At 45.0% G+C, this 14,042-nt stretch overlaps 1 protein-coding gene across 5 annotated transcripts in view; it reads right to left on the bottom strand.

The window, feature by feature from the left end:
• Window positions 1-14,042, bottom strand: part of rasal2 (RAS protein activator like 2) — a 116,790-nt gene that overhangs the window by 36,730 nt on the left and 66,018 nt on the right. For 4 of the 5 annotated variants that reach the window (XM_036553798.1, XM_036553799.1, XM_036553797.1 and 1 more), the window contains one exon: window positions 3,139-3,245. In XM_036553798.1, coding sequence (XP_036409691.1) covers window positions 3,139-3,245 — 107 coding nt within the window. Of the gene's footprint in view, window positions 1-3,138; window positions 3,246-6,857; window positions 7,183-14,042 lie in introns of all 5 variants that reach the window. The other variant, XM_036553800.1, reaches the window with a different exon arrangement.

Genomic DNA, 14,042 nt, shown 5'->3' with positions numbered 1-14,042 from the left:
TCTCTCTAATGTAATTTTACCACCATCCCAGTGACAGCAAGATGCTTAAGGTAACCTGTCTCTCCAGCAGTCAAGTCAATTAAAATAAAATATATACCAGACTTGGGGGATGGAAGCAATAATTCAATATTGTCTTAATTGGTAAAAACGCAACAGGCACTTCAGTGTAATAACCCGCTTTATGCATGCTGTGAATCACTCCTCCAAAGCACAAGCAAGTTGATGAAATTTAAATACACAGACCAAATATGCACTCGCAGCTGAAGTCTGCTAAGCGTATGCAGAGATGGTGTGATGAATGTCAAGTTCCACTCAGATGATAATCTGTAAATGCCCTGAGACTATGATACAGCATGGTGCTGAGCCAGTAACTCATTCCAGCCTTCACGTCATGATGCGATTTTGATGCGGCCTTAAAAAAAACATCCAGTGTTAACGTCAAGACTGTTATAACTCCAAAAGAAATCAGCAGCTTGACAAGTTCAATCTCTTCTGAAAAATCTGAACTATATAGAAGGGATTTCTATCACAGCTGAGGAGGCAGCACATTGACAGCTCTGGACCTGATGGGTAACTGACAGACTCCTCTCCTCCTGTTATTCCCACTGTTTCTTCCACCTTTGACTATGATATATGCATTACCATAGTAACATATTCAAGTTGAACCCCCTGTTGGTCTAACTTGAGGGCTGCTTTCCGGCTTTATTTACTTGTAAAATAGCATTCTTCTGCATTGGGGTATTTTCAGAGACAGCCCTCTGCTCCTCCATCCAATCAGGGAGGAGGAGGCAGGTGGAGGCGGATCCTCTGAGGGGTGGGCGGAGTCTGGCCAGACAGGAAGGCGCTGTCAGCGCTCTCTCACCTCAGTCGGCAGTGCAGAAGTGAAGGCCAAACGAACGGCCCTTTCTCAGCGGGAGACCTGCCCCCGCTCCCAGCACCCCGGGGGAGCTCACAGCATAGCAGCGCAGTCTGCCAAGAGTCTGCCCTCAATGGTTTTGTGCCATTTGGGCCTCCCGGGGTGGGGACACATGGAGTCCCAGAGACAGGCAGCAGGGGTGAGAATTAAAGCTTGTTCAGCCACCACCAAAACACCAGCAAGGAAAGTGGTGGCCCCAAAACAAATGTGAGAGAGTCAACTGCCATATTTGAATCCATAACCAAACAAAAAACATTAAATAACAAAGGCATTGGTTATTCATCTAAATAGTAATACACCATGCAGCCCAAACAAGTCACAGGTGAAGCAGTAACTTCAACCGGAGTTCTTTCTAAAATACAGTATAATGCAGAGTAACATACAGTATAACAACCTACAATTCTTTAATTTCATAATTCAAATAAAATGAGTAGAAAGCATAGTTTATTTGGCTTTAAACAGTTTAAAGTGTTTAAACAGGAATGTTTCATTTGCTAATAAAAACAGAATGTTCAGAACCCTATCACTTGACCAATTTTTATGATGGCTATTATCATTGGAAGAATCTAACTGTTCTCTCACTTGTGTAGCTTTATATTTGTCATTAGAGGAACATTTGCATAGCTCTGTGCGAAGTTCACTCTGATTGGCTTTAAGTCTATTGAGAAGCCTGGGGTCTGACAAAATGAGTGGCTCTGACAGCACTACACCGCCCATCATAATAAGAGTCTATGTAACCTGAGTCGCTCTGACAGCAGTAGACTGCCCTCTATAAGAGTCTATGTCACCTGGGTAGCTGTGACAGCACTCCACTGCGCTCTGCAATAACAGGCTATGTAACCTGAGTAGCTCTCACAGCACTACACTTCCTGCCACATATATGCAACCCGATTATCTCTTAACAGTAATCATGCCACAACATATGACTTTCACTAATGTCACAAAAAGGCTTTGCTTGCATGCTTGCCTCTGGTGAGAGTGCCTTCAGTTGAAAACTCTGGGCATCAAGAGTGTGAATCCTGCTTTATTAAAAATTCCCACTGCAATTTGTCTGAACTGGAATACTGAAGTGTGGACAGACACCACCGTCAAACCAATGTGTGTACCAACATGGTGCTTGACTGACATAAGTCCTGATATCCTACCCCTTTTAGTCTTTAGTTGTGATGTACTGGCACTTCTTAAAATGTGAAACGCCACAAGTGCAGATGTGACCACACATCCTGTGACTCTGAATAGGTATCAATCTTACAATGAAAATCAATTTTGTCAAACAGCCGGACTACCTGTGTTTAGTCAGAGCCATGGCAGTTAATGGGAAGTCTCTGAGAACAGGTCTCACACAACACTTTCCCTCACCTACACACAGAACAGCAGCTTGCATCCATCTTTGTGCACCGCATTTGACAAAACATTTGGTCCGACATTTATTCCATTTATCATGATCTGCATTAGCCTAGATGATGAACCTTTAATTTATGCAAATTTTTTTATCATAACACCAGAGAGCTGAGAGCTGTCATCATAATCTTCAAGATGTGAACATGTCTCAGTTTGACATTTGGTCTGACATAGTATGAAGGGTTTGGAAAAATCATCTTATTCACAAGCTAAAAACAGTACTTACTTCATATAGCCGGGTAAAAGGAAACGAAAATGTTTCTTGCTAGATAGCCAGTTAACAACAATTAGCTACAGGTGACACACAAAGCTAGCTAGCTAAATGTAACTTCAAATATGTTAGTTGGAAGTCTTTCTGATATCTAGCTAGCTACATTTACACTAAGTTAACTTGGCTGAACATCTAGCTAAGTGGTATTTAACGTTATAGCTACTCAGCCAGGAAATAGTCTCCCAGATCTTCTGCACAACACAACTCATTGTCAAAATCATTCGCTTAGCTGGCCAACTTGACAGAAACATAGCTGTCTACATTAGCCTCTGATTCAACAAACTGCATTTGACAGATTGTGGATATCGCTGCTAACTTTAATTAACGTTAAAATTAATCCATGCTGCTTTTGTGCAATAGATAAGATCTATTTGCATGTTTTGACTAGAAACAGGGCCCCTACTCTCTGGGATCAACCAACAAGTGAGAAAAACAAATCTCACTAAGCACCCAGACACTGGGACCCACTGGCACTCTGAAGAGGGGGGGTCAAAGGGCCGAGGTTAGGCAGCATAACCCCATCGGCCAGCATACAGAAAGCAGAACTCACCGGCACTTTGAAGGGGGAGGAGTTAGGCCCATCCATGGAGATGTTCTTCTCCGCGCTCCCCAGTCCTGATATGCTCCGCCTCCTGGGAGACCTCTCGGCCGACACCTCTGCAGAAAATAAACGAGTGTAAAGCAGGACTCCCTCTCCGAACGATTTCACGCGCCAGCACCCTACCATCACAGACGAGAAATTAAAACATACATTTACCCACTCTCCACCCTGCCAGCGGCTGACACAGAAACAGGGTTGTAGAGAGCTGGCGGCGTTCATTAATATCTACCTATTTATCCGGGGTGTTTGGAACTGCTGACAGCATAAAACTCTTTATACATCTACCTTAAACAGCACTGCATTTACTACACTGAACAGCATAACTCAGTTGTCCTCAATTCACTTTATCACCATGTAATTAATACAGTTCACAATCTACACATCACGAAGCCAAAGCAAATATATTTGCCACCATGGCAGTTTTTAAGTAGTTGCATGACTTGCCCTTTTATAATTTCCACTTATCTCCTTGGTACAGCAGTGCCATCTTGCTGTTAAGAGGTCAGTTTTCCTGTTAATGATGCTAGTAAAGGGTTCTGTAAGGCGCTCTAACAAGAAACATTTTCTTTGAGTCTGAATGCCAGGGGATGTAAAGGGAATCTTTTTCTTTCCCCGACTGTATCTGTAGTTGACAAGGATCCTCTTGTGCTTTGAGAGCGGTGTGATGAGCTGACGTCAAGGGAAAAAAAACTGATAAGTACTTTTTAGCTCAAGTCATATTTCACAGTTCCATGAGTGCAAATACTGTAATCCCTCTCAAATCCTTTCTCACATAATTCATGCATATAAGCCTCTAAGGAAATACATCAGACCAAATCTTTTTTGCTCCTTTCAATACCAGTCACTATGGAAAGTGTATATGTGTGTTCGTGTATGTTGTGTGCGCACAAGTACAAATCACGTGTCTTTTGCTCTTGGCAGTTATTAATGTTAGCATCTTTCTGCATTATCTGCTGTACAATTAGCCTGATTATTTGGTTCATTATATGTTCTGGGTTCAGTATAGTGCTCCATGTGTGCATCCAGCGTGATTTGTGGAAAACAACTCAACGCACTGTCTATGACAACTGAAATGGGTGAAAGCAGAAAAGCCAAGCACCCACATTCACAGCACAGGAACCATTCAGAATTTACAGGGGGAACGGACAGAAAAGTGGCTATGCACACAACGTATACACACACACACCCACACACACACATACACAAAAACACAGACACATACAGAGACACACATAGACACACACAAGACCAAATCAGGAGAGGCAACTGTGCTCAGTCAGTTCAGGGAGGTCCCCAATCACAACCCTGTGTAGAGCTACAACAGGGAGAGAGGGGGGAGGGGAGGAGGATTCATTCATTGTAATGGACTCCGTCAATGAGGGGCGGGGGGACTCACAGCCTCCGAAACACCCTCTGGGAAATCCTGACCCCCTTTGCAGAAGGAAATGGAACAGTGCCATCACACACTGAAAACGCTATTGTTAAGGGCACAACACCGAATCAAATTTGTTTGGCTAACTTATTGATTGTATCTGCAATGTCTGTGAAGCAATGAAATAAGCCTGTGATCTGAAGCTCCTGGAAACAGGTGAGAATTCAGCCGACAGGTGTTTTATCCATTAGCAGGACGCTCCACTGGGTCCCATTAAAATCCCAGATGGGCCATGAGCCTGTCAGCACGGTCCAGGGCCTGAAAGCAGCGGAGGCCTCCAGCTATCCCAGGATGCACGGCTCCACTGTCTGCCATGCAGCTACACTTGGATTTGGAAGGTGCTGCTGCTGTTGAGGGTTTTTATTTTATTGTATTTGACTAGGTTTTACCGACATCACCACACACTGCTGTGAGTGGGGAAAAATACGCCTTCTGTCCCAATGCCACAAAGGCACATCCACGCCTGCAGTGAATCAAGACCCATTTACACCCTGTTAACAGCGAGTGCATCGTCTGGCCAAAAGCGAGTCAAAACAAGGGCAAACCTTCAAACCAAACCCCCAGGTATTTCTGTTCCGCACCATTAGGCTTGCTTCCCTAAACCACACGCCAATCAAGCGAGCCACACTCCGAAGCCTCCAAAGAAAAATGGGCAACCGCATTACCACTCAGTGCCTGCATAATGTGTGAGGCACAATGCACTTCAAGCCTTCATGTTCTCTAATAGCTGCTTTCAAGTTTATCACTGGTCTCGGTCCAATCAGGCCATCCTGTTCAGGGGATTACAGCAATATTTGTAAAGCAAAGGCACATGAACAGCAGGAAGATTCGCTCTGATATCGGGACACCAGTTAATTGCCTTTTTTAGTTCAAAGAGTTGTTACTGATACCTGAGCATCCTCACGAAGTATTCATACCAACGTAGAGTCATTACTGACACCAGTTCACCCAGACTTTACCAATATCAGTTCAGAGTCAGTATTGATATCAGTTCACCCAGTCATTACTGACATCAGTTCACCCAGACCTGAGTCATTACTACCATAAAACCACCTAGTCATTACCACTATAACCTGACCATCAGAGTCATTACCAATATCGGTTCAGTGACTCATGCAGCGAAGCGCAGGCACTTTGACTCCAGGGTGACAGACGACGGGCCCGGAAAGCCTGGGCGCGGAGTGGCAGCCCAGCCTCCTGGAGGAGAGCCAACAGCGGGCAGGCGAGCTGCAGCAGCAGTCCCTTCACTGACAAAGACCTTCTAATTTCTCCTCTCCGAGTCCCTGACCTCGATGCCGGCACCGCTGCATACCAACTAACTCCGGCTCCGGCAGGAAGGCAACGGAGACGAGGGGCAAAGCCGCATACGCTGTCAGCGCGGAAATCCCAAACCGTTCATCACGCGTAAACTCCGGCTGATATCCAGAGCACGATTGATCTGAGACTAAATTTAGCCATTTCAATGAGCTCTTCCTTCCTCTTTTTTTTTTTTTAAAGCAAGTAAGAGTGATACCCTCTGCAACACGAATGCACCATTCTGACTGGCGCTGGTATAACACACATTCTGGTGGTCCAGAAGAAACAGACTCTGATTGGGACAGAGAGGCAGGCTGAATTGCCCCCGCAAGGACCAAAACGCCTGACCGTGACGATTATCTAACTTTGTGTCAGGTCGGGACTTTGTCAGCCCCCGTTTTCAAACAGGGGACTCCTGAGAGGGGCTGCATGCACCTGTCAGTACTCTGGAAAGGCTACTTTGCAAAGTGCTACATCCGACTTTTTCCTGCCCACTGCCAGCACTCTGGCTTCCTGGGTTCAATGTGGAATCTAGCACACAGCGGTTTAAACTAAGCGCTCCCACTGCAACAGCTAACAAAAAAAAGGTCACATGTTCGCACCTCTACTGTGGTGATAAAATCCTGAAAGAAAGGAGATTATGAATCTGGGATAAATATCAACCGAGCAAAGATGCTCATGTTGTACCTCACAAAGAAAATCGACACTTACCCTGTTACTAATAATCGACTCTGATGACTAAAATCATGCATGAGAAGAAAAGAAACCCACACCTGGCAGCTGTCAGTTGAGACCATCTTCAAACACACTGCGCTTTTAATTACAGCATGCTCACTTTGGCTGCGATAGGCAGGTTAATTTGGCACAGTGTATAACAGTTACTCAAATAAAAAAAAAAAAAAAAAAAAAAAAAAAAGAAAAGATCAGGTCGATCCAGTACCTCGGTCACAGGTGTTCCCCATAGTCGGGACAGGGTCACCACTGGATTGGCCGAACGCAGACAACCATCCTCAGCCAATCAGTACAGGTTTTCTCCCTCGCGGTTCTCATTGCCAGGGCAGCGGAGCCATCCCGCTGACGAGTTAAACTGCACCTTCTTGGTTAATTTCCTCTGCTCCTTCGGCCAAGCATCCCGGCTCTTTCGCCCTCCAGTTGCTCTCCATCCCTCTCTCCCCGGCTCTCTCCCTCTCTCCCTCTTCTCCCCTCTCTCTCTCTCGGCAGCAGTCCTAACCTTCACTTCATCACAGTCCGGGGGGTTTTTTTGGCTAGCCAGCGGAAGAGATTTTTACCGCAGTTATTCAATCAATCGCTGTAACGGCACTCCTCCATTACTCTGAGGCTAATCACGAGCGCTTCCCTCTCGTCTCTCCCTTCCTCTCTCTCTCTCTCTCTCTCTCTCTCTCTCTGTGCTGAGGCTGATGCGTCTGCCTGGCTGTCTGGCTCGCTGCAGCTCTGAGATGCGGTTTCCTGCAGGGGCCACGGGACATGCGAGCAATAGGACAAATTTAGAGCAGTCCCTCAAAGCCCGAGCGAGCGCTACTTTAAACCCAGCTCAGGTGGGTCTCTCGCAGAGGGAGATCTGCTCAGCGACGAAGAGTGAGGGTGTGTGTGTGTGTGTGTGTGTCTGTGTGTGTGTGTGTGTGGAGAGAGTGTGCTTGGTGTGTGTGTACTATATATGGATGCAAGCGTATTTGTGGAGAGTGTGTCTGTGTGTAAATGTGGCTCTGTAAGTGTGTGTGTGTGTGTGTCTCCTTTAGTGTGGCTACAGGGATGGGAAGAGGTACTTCACTTCTAATTCATGCAACACTATGTGGGAACATGCGGTGCCTTTTTAAAACCTTAAAAACTATGCTTTTTACCCTTTATGACAAATACAATCTATCAGCACATCTTCACCACAGCAGCAGCCTGAAAACATACATCAGCCAAAACAAACAAAGCTGGACATTTGTTCAAAAACTGACTTGCTATTTTGCACATTAAATTGTGATGTTCAAACCCCATATATTCGAGGATAAAAATCTCAGAGTTAAAAGCAAAAGAGGAACAGGCGTCCAGACAATCTGTTCTAGTGACGGCAGATGATGACTTGGATGCTCCTCCTGGAAGTTACTGTAGCATTGATGTTTTGCTCTGCAAGAAACCTTTCCAACTATCTAGAGAGTCCAGTCTGTGGCAACCCTGCTCCTGGGAGCAAGGTCCTCTGCATCAGGCTACTATGGGGACCCAGAGATCAGGTATTTCCAAAATTAGCGCTCCGCCATACCAGCATTGATCTGCATCGACAGAAAGTATCGACCCAGCCTTCTCGGGAATGGCGTTCAATTACATCCAAGTCCCTTTTCCCCCAAAGACACAATGATGTGCTCTGACTGTTCGCAGAGTTACTCTCGAACATGCGAACATCAAAAGTTCTGACTGGGTTACAGATTTGTTCGCTTGATCTTTTATTGGCGGGCGCCCTGAGTGCATAAGCATCATACTGCCCGTAGAAGAGTAGCGTTCCGCTACAGGCGTGAGTTGATATAAGCTAACAAGTGGGACAGTGTCCAAAGCAAACTACGTAAACGAACTGCAGTTATCACACAGAAATGACCAAAGGCAAAGAATGTTCTGAAAGCAACATACCATCTTTGGCAACATCTGTCACAACCGTGAAATACCACAAGACACACATGAATCTTTGCGTGACCAGCATGCATCTTTCAAAGGAAAAACAGTCAAAAGCTTTTGTCTCTTCTTTATAGATTCCCTCTTCAGCACATCCAATAGCCGGCATTTACTTGCACTGCCCTGTCAATCTTACCTCGTTAAAGGCTTTGTAACATGATCCGATGCTTCCGAGTATCCCTGGCCCGGGGAGAGACAGCTCCGCGGCAGAACCACAGAAAGCAGGACCGTAACGGCCTGAAGGCTGGGCTCACAACCAGACAACCAGCGTGAAGCTGCAGGTTAGAACCCCCCCATCTCCCCCCACCCCCCCGTCATGACACAGCTACAGAACTCCCGTTCAACCTCAGTATCACCTCAGCAAGTACCCATTAGTAGAAGAGAATGCAGCATTTAAGATGCAGACGCTGTGCGTCACCAGGCGTGAGGGAGCCTTGCCAAACGAGTGATGGGTGTGAAATCTACGCCCCGTGCTCCCACTCCTTGTGATAGTGGGTAGGCAGCCCCGGGACAGGTCTGTCAGGTGACACCCCCCCCGAAACCCCCGGAGCGCCATCGATCCCGCCCGGTGGAACCGAGCCACGGACTGCAGAGCGAGCTCTCGGCTTGTTAGCCTCTCACCCGAGACGCAGCTTTGCATTACGCTCAAAACGAGCGCGCCTGAATCGGTAATGTGGCATTATAAAGAGAACGAGGCTGAGCACTCAATGGAAAATGATTCATCAACACTACAGGGGGCACCTGAGTCACAAAGATACAGGCAAAGTGTGGAAGCTGACAGGATGTCATGACCCTTGATGTGAGTGAAAATGAGCCTACGCTGTGTTCTCATTTACCACACTCATGTGTTCTAAACCAATACTGAGTCGGCTCAGGGTCCTTTGAACCGATCGCTCGCGTTTCTGTGGCACCTCCACAGGCGTACCTCACCTCCAATCCCTTAGAGCAGCCCCAGAGGCCAAATGTCACCCACTCTCACCCTACAGCTAATACACGACAGTGAAGTGCTTGTGAATTTCAGAGATGTTTTACTCCAGCACACTACTTGCTATATTTGTTCATGATGCATGTTAGTCTACATTTGTGCAAAAATGAACAAAACACAGAAACCGAAGAGGATGAAACGCTATTGCTCATCTACAATTTGACCGCAGTTCTGATACATCTCGTCTTCCCTAACTACAGTCGGTAGTTAACCATGCTCTGATTCTACTTAAGTACCACTCAAGCTGGCAGCAATTTAAAAACACACAATCTGCATTAAAGCATACTTTGACAATAAGAACAACAAGTCTGTTGTGAATGTTTAAACGCATTCGATGTTAGGTAGCTGATGAGCTGCGTCGACGCTCTGGATTTTCCCTGACTGTGTGAGGACGATCAGCATTCCCTTGCACTGTGTGTGGCTGTAGTCCACCCCTATCTGCAGACCCAGCAGCAGTGGCAGCAGCAGCACACCCACAGAATAGCTGCTTCACTCAGCACCTCCACCTATGCGGATGCAGCTAGTTAAGTAAGCGCAATCATTTATTACAACACCCCCACTCTGGAATAGTAAACAGCAGCTCCAGAATGCATTTTTCTGTGCTTTTACCATCCATGTTTTGTACATCTTGTTGGGCTTATGCAATAAAGCAAAAGGAAATGAGCTGCCCTCTGGTGCACTAGTTACATGAGATGTGTGTGAATGAAAACACCTTGCTTCTTCACTCCTCAAACGTCACAGTAAATAGACCTGGTTCTGCTCGGCAGAGTTTTGGCCATGTCTTGCACCATATTGGGAGCTGACAATGACGGGCCCTTGTCTGGACTGAGGTACACTGTACTTAAGGCCTGGAGGTCATCTCTACGTGACATATAGCTGCACCATGATGCGGTACAGGCCAATGTAAACACGTTTCCACAGTAGCTTTCAGCCACAGGCTAATTTTACTGTGCAAAACAAGCTATACAATAAAATCTGGAGACAGCTGACCATGACCTATTCTGTACCGTGAAATTAACCCATGACAAGGAACTACTGTGTACATGGGCTGGGAATACGGTTTTTACAGTCACATGTAAAATTGCAGTTTCTCAAAAAACATTTCTGTACTTTTTAAAGATAAGCCTGAAAGGTTTACAAAACAGAGCACGAGGAGTCTAATCCAAATTTGATGGTCATTATATTCAGAGGGTCATATATTCATATTAAAAACTATGCTGTATAATAGAGGGTTCTGTAGAACAAGTTACTGTAGGCAATGCATTTTCCATCCAAATGAAGGATGGCTTTTTTTCCCCCATTGACAAAATTGGCAGATAGTTCCTGGTAAACAGAAACCCTGATCATCATACATCTCTATGATGGGACACTTCTCTGACTTTTCACTTATGATACAGTTTAGAAGCCATTTAGCTTTTCCTATGCAGAGAAAGTTTGACTGTTGAAACGATCAGCCTTGCAAAAATATCATATCTTGACACTGTAAAGAGTTTCTCTCATGAAGTCAAATTAAGACAGGTTCAGTCCCTGTGACGCATCAATTTATTTTGAAAGGCACCTTGTTCCAGGGCAAGCTCCAAAGTTATTTCATAATAACTATTGTACACACACTTCCAAGTAACGTGTTCCAGAACTGCCACATTCTATGGATAGCCTAATTATGATGAGCTGTACTGACAGAGCAGAATGGTAAAAATCACAAGACTATTTGGTATTCAACAGCAGCTGAATGTCACCCTCTTGCATAACAACTGCATATTCCCACAGTACGGAGAAACACAGACTACTGCAAAGTCATTGTTTCTGGTAAGTTGACTAGATAGCAGGTAAAACTGCTTATAGGTCATTAGCCGAGTTAGGGAAGCAACTTGGATCCCGCAATATTACATTAAGCTTGCCACTGAATGACCTCTGCTTAGCAGTTTGTATTTGGGGTGGCAGTGTAGCACAGTGGTATACAGTAGGGCTCCTAACCGAAAGGTTGCTGGTTCAGTTACCCACTGGGATACTGCTGCTGTACCCTTGGGCAAGGTACTTAACCCAGAATTGCCACAGTAAACATCCAGCTGTATAAATGGATAACACGTAAAAATTGTTACCTATGTAAGTCGCTCTGGATAAGAACATCTCCTAAATGTTTGCAATTGTATGCAATGAATGCAATGAAACTCAAACAAGTACAGTCCATACTCTGCCTCTGCCATAGTAATAAAATGATGTTAGAGACACTGACAGGCTTCGCTGCAGGAGAAGGTGTACGGGTTTCTGCTCAGTGTTTAGCTGGGCATGTGGTGGATAAATGTGTATCAGCATGTTACCGTGCAGCTCCTCTCAGGCAGCACGCCCCGTTTCCAGCTGGCTGGCTGACGTGCAGTCAAACATTATCACCAGGTCATCTCAGAGGGAGGACTGCTGCGTGCTACTGCGCTACTGTTTTTTTCTGTTGTTCCTGAAAAATCGTTGATTATAATACATTCATTTAAGGTTCCGAGTTTCCACAAGTGACAAAAGTGGGAGTCTTCTGCTCTGCTCAAACGCTGGCACCGTTTCTCTTTGAGATTTGAAGCTTCATTCTCTTCACTGGAAAGGACGGCTTTACGTAAGAAAAAATAAAACCTGTACGTCACTTGTATTTGCATGACTCCATATTTAGCCTACCAGTCTCAGTCTGTGGGGTAACGGTCTTTTGGAACCTGTCTAATATTTTCTCTGGGGACACAACCGGTGATGTTTTCACGATTCAAGTTCTACATTTCTGACTTCACAGGGTCTGATAGAAAGTCTACATTTATTTGCCAAGTTTTCCCTCATGCAAGGCTTTTAATTATTACCCACTCTTTCGATCAGGGATTAACAAAGCTGAGGAAACGTGTGCTAAAAGATGTAAAGTAGCAAAAGACTAGTGCAGTGCTTCTGATCTGTTGTGCTTTCCTCTTTTCTTCTCAAACATTTAGGCTACCTTTGGTAGTTGTTTGCGCTTAATTTCCTTATAGAAAAATACATGTCTGCCTTTAGGTGCAGTGGTAACCTACAGCGATATGTCAACACTGATTGTGTCTCTGTTGACCAAAGACACAGATATCGTTTACCTGCTATAGTCAAGACGGTAATCTTAATACATACACATATTAGCAAAATAATCAATCATTCCAATGTGTCCAAGTAAGGCATTTAGAGTACATTTTAGTTAAAATTTAAATTCAAAGGACCTACAGGTGTGGTAGTAATATGTGTAGTATAGGTGGTATAGATAAGGAATATTTATAGCAGTCTTTTTTCTGCAGCTCTCCACCCCATTATTGATAAGTACCCTGCCCCACATCTGGAACTTTCTCTGGTAATTCTGGTTGGACCTTCCTACAGTGCAGCCATTTTGTCCCACCTGAGACTTACACCTGTAAGCCTCTCAGTCAAAAAACCAGAGTCCAAACCAATGTGGTTCAGAACATCACCTTGAAAACACCTTCATCGCTTCGGTCCCCGCAACCTTCCCCATGATTTCACCGTGGATGTCTGTCCTGTCTCTACGCGTGAACTCTGCTTCACCTCTTCCTGTGCCTCAGCCACTCCCTTCAGTAAAGCTCTACCAGTCAGACAACACGGATAACAGACAGCTCTGCAGCTGCCAAATAAAGGACCTGTTATGTCGAACGGATTAGCCGCGTCTGTGGGCTGCGCCACTCAGACATTCAGCCAAGCTGCAATACAAATGACAGGATCGCCTTCAACATAAAAATGCACTCCCCTTTTCAGATCTTAAGGCCAAACACCTTCCACCGCACGCACCTGAAGCTTTTTAAATGAACCCGAAAAAGACAGCACTGGCAAACTGGTTACCTGTTTGTCAAATATAAAGCACAGCACGGTGCTGTACATTTATCAAGGGGCTCTGCAAAGAATGTAATAATGGCTCTGCATTACCATTACAAGAATGAGAGAAGCTTCAGAGTCGCTTTTCCTATAAATAAAATGCCAGTTGCACACATACATGTTTTCCACACTCATGACTAACAGTGGAGGAGATTTCTTTGATGTATGTCAAAGCACTAGGACTGCATGAAAAAAAAAAAACTGTGAGGCTGTGGAAAGAAAATGCCGCTTTGTGAACAGTTCAGCTCCTTTGCAATCTCCCATATGACACAGTGTCACGGAATCTTGGGACGACCGCGTGATCTATACTGACAAAACTGGATTTTATTTTACGGCCTACTAAAACAATGAGGCCAGAATTGCTTTTGACTTGAGTTCAAGTGAGCGGTGGGGGGGGGGGGGGGGGCATCAAAAATTCAACGGGCTGGCAAAAAAAAAAAAAAAAAACATCTGTATCAGCAATTTAGGTATAGTGGGCTGTGATTATGCACACATAACAGTGCAGGTCTTGGCCTCTTTATGAAGAGAGAGAATGTTTGTGATAAAAATAGATTCACCTTGATTTAAAAGTGGGAGGCATAACCCTGTTAGTTTCCAGAG

The sequence above is a fragment of the Megalops cyprinoides genome, chromosome 20, assembly GCF_013368585.1.
Source record: "Megalops cyprinoides isolate fMegCyp1 chromosome 20, fMegCyp1.pri, whole genome shotgun sequence".
NCBI classification, from domain to species: domain Eukaryota; kingdom Metazoa; phylum Chordata; class Actinopteri; order Elopiformes; family Megalopidae; genus Megalops; species Megalops cyprinoides.
The sequence above is the reverse complement of the archived record's forward strand: the minus strand, read 5'-3'. Positions and strand labels throughout refer to the sequence as shown.